Source organism: Megalobrama amblycephala, linkage group LG12 (genome assembly GCF_018812025.1).
Source record: "Megalobrama amblycephala isolate DHTTF-2021 linkage group LG12, ASM1881202v1, whole genome shotgun sequence".
Taxonomy (NCBI): Eukaryota; Metazoa; Chordata; class Actinopteri; order Cypriniformes; family Xenocyprididae; genus Megalobrama; species Megalobrama amblycephala.
This window is the reverse complement of record NC_063055.1, coordinates 12,110,001-12,122,780: the sequence shown is the minus strand read 5'-3', so window position 1 is coordinate 12,122,780 and position 12,780 is coordinate 12,110,001. Positions and strand designations below refer to the sequence as shown.

Below are 12,780 nucleotides of genomic sequence, written 5' to 3'. Positions count from 1 at the left end.
TCTTGAAGGATCATGTGACACAGTGGAGTAATGGATGCTAAAAATTCTGCAGAAATATTATTACAGTTATATTTAATTGTAATGATATTTTGCAAGATTACTGTATTTTTGATCAAATAATATAGCCTTGGTGAGAGACTTCTTTCAAAAACATTAAAAATCTTACCAACCTCAAACTTTCAAATGGTAGTCTAAATTAAATTCATTAATTTAAAAAAAAAAACGTTCATAATTGTAATTCCCAAAAATAACTGTTTACTGTGCACTGTTAACAGTTATCAGCAATATAGGCTTTTATGATGCAACATAAAATAAAAATAAAAAAATACAGTAATTTATAGCTACACCTTGGTGTTTAGGTTTTGTTCTGTGTATATTAATTAAGACAGTGTATCCATGTTAAGGTTTAACATTATCATTTTGGAGTTTCTCTCAAATGATAGAGACTCCAGCAGGAGGAGGGAAAAAGACATGCTCATCCCAGAGTCAAATCAAATTCCTTTTATCATCTTGTTATTTGCAGACGTTATCTGTGCAGGTAATGTGGTTATAAATTCAATTTGGGCCTTGGGATTTCATTGTTTACTGATGTTGGTTGCCTTTAGGCAGAGATGCAAGCAGTTAGTACTTGTCTGTGAATTTATTTGAGCTGTACCGTAGATGAAATTTTAAAAGAGATGGGACTCACAGGGGCCCGACTGTCACTTTCTCAAGGGCATGGCTCCAAGCAGCACTTGTGTGCAGATCCATGTTTTATTTAGATCTGTTTGCTTTCATTTGGCCACTTGTTAGCCTTTGATGACTTTGCTATGGGACAGGTACTGCTACTCAATGTCATGAGCTTTATTTAGATAACGAATCTGCCTGGACTAGATGATTTTCATCATTGAAAAGAATTCTCGTTATTGCTCATTGTAGGTTTATAATAATAAATCATGTCTTTGTGCTTGCATCTCTTATCTGTCTCTCCAGGTAAAATAAAGGGCCTATATGACACTCAGACGCCCATGTGTCCGATCTGTCACGCTGTGCTGCGGCCAGGAGAGCTGCAGGAACACATGGAGCAGGAAATGGAGCATCTAATGCAGCTGCACAATAGGTACACACCTGAAACAGTCTCTTAAATTAGCTTTTTATTTCCTGATTCACAACCATTATTTCAACTCATTTATTTTGAAGTGGTTCTTGAATGTGTTGTTGCCATAATTTAAAATCCTTAAAAAAAATATATATTTTTATTTTTATTTTTATTGATTCAAACACTATAAAATAAATAAATTCATTTTTATTTTATTTATAATAAGTACAATTTTATTTACCATTTATTTTTATAGAGTAAGAAAATAATATTTTTGTGGCTTTTGAATGTATTTTGTTGCCATAGTCCAAAATCCTAAATAAAATTAAGTTATTTATTTATTTATTTATACCATATTGAAATAAATTCATCCATCCATTCTCTGCAAGGGCATGGGGTTGGTGGAGCCTATTATAGAAATAAATATTTTTATTTATTTATTTATTTATTTATATTTTTTATTATTTATTTATACATTTATTTAATTTATTATTATTTTTTATTTTATTTATACAAACCATATCTAAAAACTTCAACTCTATTTTATTTTATTTACAAAAAATACAGTTTTGTGTACAATTTTTTTAAATAGAGTAAGAAAATAAAATACAATATCCCAGAGCTCTTTCAATTTTTGTAATTCTTGAATGTATTTTGTTGCCATAGTCCAAAATCCTAATAAAAATGAAACAATAATGTTATTTATTTATTTATAAAAATCTTTAGAAACAAATCCATCCATTCATGGGGCTGGTGGAGCCTAATATAGAAATAAATAATTTATAAATAAATAATTTATTATTTATGATATTTTATTTTATTTATAATAAATAAAGCTTTATTTAAACTAAAAACCAAATAAACAGAGTATCCCAACGCTGTCTTCTATCAACCTCCCCCCCCCCTTCATTCTCCACCTGCTATTCTCATAGAGAGGGCAAAAATGAAACCCGTCATGTTCCTCTGTAATGAACATGATACAATCCATATAATGACTGAGACAATCAATAATCTATCAACCTCCCTCTGCTTTGCTCATGTCTTCTTTTGTTTTTCCATCCGTCCAGCTCAATCTGAGATCATCAGCCGATCAGTCGAGGGTTGATTTGATTTTTTTTGAACTGCCTCAGTCTCTTTGTGTCGGCCGGGACATGTAGTCAGTAAAGTGCCACTGACAGTCAGCATGCTCTTCTGTCACTCTTACTCAAATCTCATCCAGGCTCATGAAAATGCATCGCCGCCCATAGTAAAGAAATCAAAACTGGAGACAAGAGCCGGAAAGATGGAGGAAGGGCAGAATTAAAGCAGATTGAGACAATGAACGCACACAAACCCTGTAGCCTGTCCCTTCCAAAGGCACATTAAATGCTTCCAGGTCTTGATGGCATATTTATCTACAGCCTCTGGGCATGTGCACCATGCCTCCACCCCTCTCCCTGTCTCCTCCATCATTGCAACATCACAAATTACAAGCTGTTACATTGTTCCTGACATTTCACAGCCAGTCAAGCTCAAGGCAGTCCTCGTGAAAATCATAGCAAGCTAATAATGTGTTTCCTCAACGTTTGCTATCAGCATCAGACGAGGCAGGGCGGCACATTAGCCACTCTGAACACATGAAAGATTTCTCCAATAAAGAAATTATAGCCATAATCTGCTTAGTGACAGAGCTGTGGACAGTAATTGTGTCAAATTGAACTCGGCCCCAGGGTGTTTTAGAGCCTTCCTGCTGTACAGAACCTGAATGGAGACAGCTTTATAAATACAATATTTTTATTTTACTGTGAAGGAAATGTATGCAACCTGATGCCTTGTTTCTGAGCATGTTTGCATATTCCGATTCACGCTTTGTGTTTAAAACAAGGCTGAGTTTTGTTGGTAATGGGATTGTGCTGATGAAATATGTCTTAATAACACTCTCTCCTGTTTACAGTCAGGGTCCCGCACAAAAGGAGTGTCTCGCTGCTGGGCCGCCCAAGGTACATTCTCTCCAATGTACTTCACAACACTTGTTATATACAATTTATTTATCTCTACAGGCAATAATAACCACTCCACCTCTCTCAGTCTCTGTTTTCTATGCACATAAAGAGAGAGGGTTCCTCTTCCGCCTCCTCTCCACGTCCTGCTGATGAGGCTGTGCACTCCGACAGGTACCAGGTGAGTACAAAATGCATGTTATTCTATTTTGTGTTTATTTTGATCTTTCATTTCAGTACAATCACAACACAATATATTTCAGTTTACATAATGCTCATTACGATCACAAGGTGTTTTAACAGATGCAGGTATGAACAATTACTTGCTGTGTTTTAAGTATGAATTGTACTTTAGGTTTGTTCGATTATTTCAAAATATAATTTCTTTTCCTTTTTTACCATTTTTTATAAGTAAAAAAAAAAAAAAAAAAAAAAATAGAAACTATATACATCCAGGGAAAGAAACATGTGTCTTAGTTAAACTCAATCCTTAACAACCTCAGATGACTTATTCTATTCTCAAATGACTTATGGAAATGATTATTACATACATATACAAACATATATTATTAACATATACATTATATATTAATCTTGATCTATTTAAATATAGAAGCAAAATCTGATCTTCTTTCGGATACATATGCAACCCAATTCCTCCACTTTTCCAGAAAAACATCTCTCTTTAAGTTAACAAAAAAGGTAATCTTTTCCATCATATAAATCTCTATGGTCACATCTATCCAGTCATCTAATGTCGGTCTCTCTTGTTGCCAAAATGCATGTTATATCCATGTCTACTTCTCTTGAGGAGCATATTGAACTTTAATTAATTACAGTTCGAATCAAACTAATTTAATAGTGGACCCAGTCCAAGTTACATGTCAATCAAATGTTTGAGGCAGCCCTCAGTGTAGTGCTGCCATCTGCTGGACTTTAATTGAATGTAAAATAATGTTTCTGTTCTAAAAAAAAAGTGCATTGTAATTACATTCTTCTTTCTAAAGACTATTCTACATTTCTAAATATTATTATGTAATTAATAAGAAATAAAAGCAAAAATTTAGATGTAAAGTAAATATTGTCCACATAATATTTTTATAATTAATTTAGCTTTAGTGCAATGACATTATGATTTCAAACAATGTTGTCCTTTCACTTACTATTTTTACCATTTTTTTTATATCTTAGGTTTGCAGAGTATCATCATTTTTGGGAGTCCTTAGCATCAAAAAGTTTCAAAACACATTAAAGTCTACATGAATTGCTTTTAATAACCTATTTTACTTCAGTACCATGAAATATTTGAGAACAGGATATTCAGTGAGAATTCTTTTTATCATTTTTTGTCAGAAAACCCTTTAGTGTAATGATATTGAAATTAAGGATATTGTCCTTTTTTCTTCCTCTCTTTTTATTTCAGACATTTTTGCGAGTACGAGCAAACAGGCAAACAAGACTCAATGGTATGTTGTCAATGACTTTCAGTATCTCGCAATATTCTCTCAGGATTTATGTCTTTTTTATTTTGCATTTCAGTCATTGCCTATGCAGGGTTATAAACATGCATGAGTTTTATCCCATAAATAGATGTTTATGATGAAATCATCTATCTTTGAAACTGATTTTCGTGATCACAAATTGTCCTCAGACAGCACTGGTACACTTTCAGTCTTAAGGCCCTGACACACCAAGCCGGGCCTTTGTTGAGCATCGACCGGCCTAGTTTTTGTGGTGTGTTCTGCACCATCCGCACTAGTTGGAGCCCGTGGGGGGGGGGGGTTTTGGCTGATTGAGTTTGTTGAATCATCAACCGTCAGTGAGAGAGATCACTCTGATTGGCTGTTCAGCTTAGCGAATGAGTCTAAAAATCAAAAGAGAATAAAAACAAAATTGATGAAATCAAGCAAAGAAGTCAAGGTTGTTCTAATTTTATGTCATCTTACCTGAGCATTCCAGTGCGTTAATATTTTCATAACAACATGAGCTGCCTGGAATGAAGAATGTGATCAGCATGATTGATATTCAAAATTTTAAGCAAGCGCTGCTTTGTTTACATTTTGTATACCTGCAGTCCTAGTTTAGGTTTCCCTTTTTGAATGATGAATCTGAACTACTGATACCTGCTGATATAGACATTTATGTCCTTACACACAGGCACAGAATGCATACAGTATGCTAGTTAGCTGTAGTCTTTGTGGTGTGTTCAAGTGCAACTTATGAGGCGACAACACAGTCAGCTTTCATCACCGCTAGTTCTTTTACGGCAGCTTGGTGTGTCATGGTGTGTCTTTAGTTCAAACAGTTAAAGCACCACCCCAACCTTTGACCTAGCACCCTCACAAGCAGAGCAGATTATTGACCTTTTTAACCTTTTGATATGTTAACAGTTAAGGAGCTCTGCTGGTGCAGGTGCTACGCCAAACAGAAAGTGAAATCTATTCATCTTTGGTCTGACTATGGATTTCCACATGTATCTTCTTGCCCACTGTCTGGTAAGATATTCTCCATACATGCCACACAACTGCAGTATTTAAAGAGGCTTTATCTGGATACTAATCAGCACTGATTTAAAATAATCTTTCAAGGAGCAAATGATTGTAGAATCATGAGATGGTGAAAATTATATACTATTTAATGCAATATTACGCCCTTGGCACAGTAATACTCAGAGTATTAAGTCTTTGTACTGTGAAGTATTGGTACTCTATCATGTTGAATTTTTGATCATTTATCAGGACTGTTAATTTTTATGTTATTTCATTAACATCCAAAAAAGGTGCACTGGATGATTGGTCAAACCTAATTGATCAGATTCTCTCTCTAATTAATGATCCTTTTTCCGTTATGGTCAGCTTCACTGTGATTGTAAGAGGCTCAGCTCTGTTTCTACTGTGCTTTTTGACTATATTATGAGCTGAGGCTCCTAAAGATTAATGTCCCTTAACATCATTAGCAGCTCAGCAAAACAGAGATTTTAATGGAGTGGTGGATACCGTTCCACCATCCTGAATTTTACTTCCTCTATATGTGTGTGTGTGTGTGTGTTTGAGAGAAGGATCTTTCTTTTATTTGTCTTTATTTTATAATCAGATAAACAGATCAGTCCAATTCCCTTGCCATTTATTTATCTTTGGTAGGCCACAAAGGCCTTTCTGTCTTATCAGTTTATGTCAGCTTGAGATCGTATATATTTCCATCATAAAACTGCCAGTGGAGAAAAAACAAATCAAAACAATTGATTTATGCTTCATTTTTTTCAGATAAGGTAATATGAAAAGTACCATGCATCAATAAAAATCAGCTTTTTTGTTGTTGTTGTTTTTTACAGCACGCATTGGGAAACTGAAAAGACGGAAAGCAGAGGAAGACCAGGTATGATGGAAAAGCAGCTTATTTGTCATTGTGCATGTCTTTGTAAGTCAATGAACCTTCCTTCGCTTGTAGTCTGTAGTTTCTCTAGATCTGCTTTCACTGACAGATCACAGGCTGCTTGTGATGTCTGTATGACTGACAGGCGGCAGAAGACATGCCGTCAGCTGTCCTGTTCTGCAAAGTCAGCCGTATGATGTATAAGACAGGTAGATGTGGCCAGAAGGATCAGACAAACTATAAACCTGCATGTGAAATGTCTGTTTCCTTTTATTTTCTGATTCTTTCAGCTGTGACCTAATGCCAAGAGGGCATTCAGGGCAGGTAGCAGATGAAAGCAGTGTCTCGAGGCTGGTGGAGACATTTTCACCAGAGATACTGATATGTGTGTGTTTTCTACAGAGAGATGGTGTTTGTGTTGTTGAAGATGGCTCCATGCTGTCAGCCGGGAGGGAGTTTGAATGGGCCGAACAGAGAAGAATACAGATGGTTTCTGTTCTCAGAGGCTTTAGAGGTACAAAACGCACACAAACGCACAATGTATTAATTTAGGTAGAAACAATGAGCTCATGGAAGTAATGAATACATCTTCAATTCAATTCAATTCACATTTATTTGTATAGCGCTTTTCACGATACATATCATTTCAAAGCAGCTTTACAGAGAATGCATGTCAACATTACAATTTAAAGAATGCAGTTAGCAAATAATGTAATAATTTAGGCAATTAATTTATAATCACTGTTAGCAGTTTAACTGAACGTAGAAGCAATGAGCTCCTGGAAAAATGAATTACATTGACAATAATTAGGATATAGAAATTGTGCAATGTGCATGTTGATCCAGATGATTGCGTCTTCTGAAATCCTCGCAGGAGTTGGCGCCGTCTCTTCATAGGTGTTGGTCATCTGAGGTCTTCTTAAGAGGCTGGATCCAAACTGAAGCTGAAGCAAAACAGAAAAGCAAATGGAGAAATATAGCTGCGAGCAGCGATGGCGGGCCCAAGCCCGGTGGCACCGCCACCCCGGTGGCTTCAGGGCAACTGTGCACAGCGGGCAATAGGCACTTAAAACGGTTAAACATCAAAGGACTATGTCAAATTCACTCCACATTTACTGCACTACAAGGTGCCGCTATAGAGCCCCTCCTCCCTGCCCATTTTCAAAGGATTACATGTGCCAAGTTTTAACATTATTCTGATGAATTTTGAAGCAAATCAGGTAAAAATAAGAGGGTGATCTCAATGTATGCTGAAAGTGACACATTTTCTGCTTCCAGTTGGTGGCGCTATGACTTTGAATCACAATAGTCACATCCATGTGATCAGCCTTGTACAACGAAGACTAAGCCGAAGTTTCATCAAAATCAATTAATGTATGCAGAAGTTATAACACTTTGTTTCCCTTTTCTTGCCATAAATTCGTTGCCTCGCCACGGCCAAACCGTTTGAGATATCCAAAATCCGTTTGCAATTAAACAACTTCAATGTGTTAGCAACAAGTTAAAAAAAGTTTGGTGTAAATTGGATAAACCCTGTAGGAGCAGTAGTATAAAATTCATAGCCTGTTTTTTCAAAAAATTAACATTCAAACCAAAATAGCTGACTTCCTGTTGGTCGGAGCTAATGAATGTAAATTAGAAAATTGTCCGGCTTGATGAGAACAATATGTGTACCGAGTTTGGTGACTGTAGGAAAAACTAACCCCCCCACTTTTGTCAAAAGGTGGCGCTACTGAGCCCCTCCACCACGCCCATTTCTATGGCTTTGTCCATGTCTACTGGTTGACAATATTGATGTGTGTGTCGAGTTTCATGCAATTTGAAGCATGTTAAGAGCCTCAAAAACACTCAAGAATATTATTACAGTTTGACCTGTTGCCATGGCAACAATATTTCAAATATCAAAAATCCTGTCATAGGTCTACATCTGCTGTGTATTGACATTACACTGATGAAGTTTGAAGCAAATCAGGTAAAAATAAGAGGGTGATCTCAAAACATTTCAAAAAGTGATACACTTCCTGCTGCCAGTTGGTGGCGCTATAACTTTGACTCACAATAGTCACATCCATGTGATCAGACTCCTATAACGAACACACTCGTGAAGTTTCATAAAGATCAATATATGTATGCAGACGTTATAACACATTTCCTGTTTCCTTTTTCTCGCCATAAATTCGTTGCCTCGCCACGGCCAAACCGTTCGAGATATCAAAAATCCCCTGGCAATTTTTAATCATCAGTGTCTTGACTTCATGCTGACCGAGTTTGGTGGCGATCGGATTAATCGTCTAGGAGGAGTATATCAAATTCCAGAGCATGCGTTTTTCAAACAACCCTTAATAGCTGACTTCCTGTTGGCGTGGTGTTTAACTTAGAGCACGAAAGTTGTTCGGCCCGATGAGGTCTATATGTGTACTGAGTTTCATACTAATACGTGCAAGCGTGTTTAATATATGGACCAAATTTTCAGACTTTTTTCAAGGGGGCGCTGTCGAGCCCCCCTGCCACGCCCGGGTACCAGCCTCTCCGGCGTCCTAATGGCCGCGGATTCCAATGTGTGTGCCAATTTTCAAGAGTTTTTGAGCATGTTAAGGCCCCCAAAAAGCCCCGGAAGACGGAAAAAAAAAAAAAAAAAAAAAAAAAAAAAAAAATAATAATAATCCTTAGAAGAACAAGAGGGCCCTGCGCGAATTTTCGCTTGGGCCCTAATAATTAGCGTAGCTGCTGTTCATAACATTAAGCAAAGATAGTCATGTGCAATTGATCTGATATGAGATGCATTATGTGAATGCTTGGCTAAAGAGATGCGTCAACAATGCATCTTAACAATTATTAGGAAATATAGCAAAATAAACAATAATAAAAACTGATAAAATTAGAGAAGAGACTTGCTGTGTTTTAAAACTGCCTACAGAAAAGAAGTCAGTCCCAATGGGGAAAAAAAAAATGCAATACTAAAATGTATCATTAAAAAATCAGTGCAAATAAAAGCAGATTCATTTTATCCAGTCTCTAAGCTTACTATATTTTTATGCTTTTAATTTAACAGTAAGCTTAGTGACATGCTAAAATAGAGTAATAGTCAAGTCTAAAGGCTGCAAAGACTGTAAATACGGAGAGAACATCGCAACGGAAAATCTGAAAAATCTCAGTGTTTGTAGTCAACATTTCAAACTGGATGACCACGAACACAGTGTTTTAGGCTAAACGGAGGGAAAAACTGAAAGAAACTGCCATTCTGTCAGTTTAAAGAGTAGACATAATATGATACAATTTTTTGTGATAAACCTACACTTACAATAACTGTTGTGTTAATAACCCTCTTGCTGATCTGACTGTCTGTGGGCAGGGATACAAAAATGTTGATGTATAATCTGTAGTTTTCACAAAATCCCTTTAGCTGTCAAAAGTCCTTTTGCTGACAAATAAACATGAATTTCTCAGTCCAGGTAACACAGAGAATGAGTAAACATTGTTAGAATTTACACTTTAAGTGTAAAATCGGCGAAGTTACACTTTAAGTGCTGTTCAGTCTTGAAATGAAATGCAAAAGCCAAGTCATTCTGTGGAGTTATTGCCTATGCACAGCGTACCAAATCAGTCACTTATGAGGTTCAGTGACCGCCAATGTAAGCAGCAAAGCAGCTAACATGGTTTTGCAGCAGAGCTTGTGTGTGTGTGTGATTAGTTCACAACAGACACGTGAGGTAATGGGAGTGGTGTTAACCTCTTGAGAAGGAGATTACTGTAAAAGACCTTAGCCAGGGGTCAAAAACAGAGACAAAGTCAATCGCAAAGAAATCAGAGGTCATACAGTCCCTTGTAAACACGTTTTTATTTTATTAGCACTTTGCAGTTCATTTGTATCGTAACTTATTTTTAAAGTACACACTCTCTATTCCTTTGGCATGTGAAATGCACTCTTGTTTTGTAATAACAATCTTAAGGCTTTTTGTTTTCCGTCATTTAATGAATGCTTATTTTAAATGTCTTAAGGTTTGGTGAGCAGTACATTGAAAGAGCACCAGGACAGCGATGTGGATCTGGACGTGGACGGTGATGATACTTTGGAGTATGGAAAAGCCCAGTATCCTTATTTATGCTGTAGCAATGAAGTGCATTGATCTTTTGATTTTTCGTGAAAGCATTTTTGATAATAAGAAATGTTTCCTCAGCTAATGATATCAGATACACAGAGGCAGATGTGATTCCCTGTTCAGGAAATGAACCCAGAGACGCAGAGGAGAGGCAGGCATTAAGAGGAGCTGTTTTAAAGTATGCACAGACACAAACAGCACACATTTTATTAGTCCTTCTAACTACTTTATTAATACTTAGTTTCTTCTGTTTTTGCTTTGAAAGTGGAGAGACAGCCAGCAGGTTATCTCCAGAACAAACCAAGTCTGCAAACTCAGGTAAGCCAAGAGATGTAGTTGATGTTTTTCACTCTAATTCGGATCTTTATTGCTTTTGTATCGGGTGTAAATGTAGCTTAAATGTATATTTTATATATATATATATATATATATATATATATATACACTGTATAAGAAGCTACATATATTGCGGAAATGAAATGAATAATGGTGTTCCTTGTCTGCAGAAGCTCCAACTACAAGTAATGGAGAGTTTGACAACAATACAAGCACAACATCTCCAAGAACCTGTAAAAACAGCGAGTTAGAGATGTAAGTGTACCTTAAAATCGGCATGAAATGAAAAATCACTGTATCTATTTTTATATGGATGTCATATATGTCATTGTGAACTATTCATACATGCATGTTTTATTCTTGTATTTTTTATGTTGTAATGTAAATATAACCAGATCTTCTTGTATTGAATTCGACTTCCGTTTCATTGCTTTATTTGTACACTTTTAGGCGTGTTATTTGGGTATACATCAATGGAAATTGTTTGAAACCAATCCTAATTGATTGAATTGGTATACAAATACTGTTGGAGCTGTGGCGTAGTGGTTTGTGCACTTATTTCAGACACACTTTCCTCCACGTTTTTCCGCCTCCCTCCCAGCCTCTCCAAATTCCGTGTCATTTTCTTGGAAGAGACCTCTGCTGGATCATGATACAGCACTTCTTAAATCCTGTTGGGATAAGAGATTTGAACTCCCTCTTTGTGCACTGGGAGAGATTTTTATACATTACTATTCGTGCAACTGAGGTCAAGTTTGCTCATGGAAGGGACACATGAGGAATTATACATGGCTGACCCATTCAATAAGAGTCACACAAATCAGTTCTTTCTCAGCGGAGTTACATTTTGGCAGGTTCACTGAAACGTGTTTGACTTATGTTACAGAGTGAATCATTAATCAGCTTGATTGATCCATTTATCAGTCGAGGAGTGTCAGATTGCAGGGATACTATGAAATACTTTTTTAAATGATCATAAATGTATTATGTGGCAGTGATTTGTAGATATTTGCATGTATACCTTCAGGTTAGAGATGTTGCATCATCACTATTAAAATAACAGGGCCTCTCTCTCTCTCACACCAAGAATTCTGTTAACCAAAATTTTCACACCAAATTGTGATGGCTAGATGACTGTGTCAGAGCATTTCCAAAACTGCAGCTCTTGTGGGGTGTTCCCGGTCTGCAGTGGTCAGTATCTATCAAAAGCTCAAATTGCTCAAGAAGTTAATGCTGGTTCTGATAGAATGGTGTCACAATACACAGTGCATTGCAGTTTGTTGCGAATGGGGCTGCATAACCGCAGACCAGTCAGGGTGCCCATGCTGACCCCTGTCCACCGCCGAAAGAGCCAACAGTGGGAATGTGAGCATCTGAACTGGACCACAGAGCAATGGTCCAATGATGAATCAAGTTTTCTTTTACATCACGTGGATGGCCGTGTGCGTCACTTACCTGGGGAACACATGGCACCAGGATGTAATACAGAAAGAAGGCAAGCCAGCGGAGGCAGTGTGATGCTTTGGGCAATGTTCTTCTGGGAAACCTTGGGTCCTGCCATCCATGTGGATGTTACTTTGACACGTACCACCTACCTAAGCATTGTTGCAGACCATGTACACCCTTTCATGGAAACGGTATTCCCTGGTGGCTGTGGCCTCTTTCAGCAGGATAATGCGCCCTGCCACAAAGCAAAAATGGTTCAGGAATGGTTTGTGGAGCACAACAATGAGTTTGAGGTGTTGACTTGGCCTCCAAATTCCCCAGATCTCAATCCAATCAAGCATCTGTGGGATGTGCTGAACAAACAAGTCCGATCCATGGAGGCCCCACCTCGCAACCTACAGGACTTAAAGGATCTGTTGATAACATGGTGCCAGATACCACAGCACACCTTCAGGGGTCTAGTGGAGTC

At 37.1% G+C, this 12,780-nt stretch overlaps 1 protein-coding gene across 4 annotated transcripts in view; it reads left to right on the top strand.

Moving 5' to 3' along the window:
* Nucleotides 1-12,780, top strand: part of rnf220b (ring finger protein 220b) — a 46,532-nt gene that overhangs the window by 29,192 nt on the left and 4,560 nt on the right. For 2 of the 4 annotated variants that reach the window (XM_048210801.1, XM_048210800.1), the window contains 11 exons: nucleotides 973-1,099; nucleotides 3,012-3,057; nucleotides 3,146-3,238; nucleotides 4,481-4,523; nucleotides 5,448-5,552; nucleotides 6,389-6,432; nucleotides 6,832-6,943; nucleotides 10,429-10,519; nucleotides 10,621-10,707; nucleotides 10,795-10,847; nucleotides 11,036-11,120. In XM_048210801.1, the coding sequence (XP_048066758.1) occupies nucleotides 973-1,099; nucleotides 3,012-3,057; nucleotides 3,146-3,238; nucleotides 4,481-4,523; nucleotides 5,448-5,552; nucleotides 6,389-6,432; nucleotides 6,832-6,943; nucleotides 10,429-10,519; nucleotides 10,621-10,707; nucleotides 10,795-10,847; nucleotides 11,036-11,120 (886 nt within the window). The remainder of the gene's footprint in view (nucleotides 1-972; nucleotides 1,100-3,011; nucleotides 3,058-3,145; nucleotides 3,239-4,480; nucleotides 4,524-5,447; nucleotides 5,553-6,388; nucleotides 6,433-6,831; nucleotides 6,944-10,428; nucleotides 10,520-10,620; nucleotides 10,708-10,794; nucleotides 10,848-11,035; nucleotides 11,121-12,780) is intronic. The other 2 variants (XM_048210802.1, XM_048210803.1) reach the window with 2 other exon arrangements.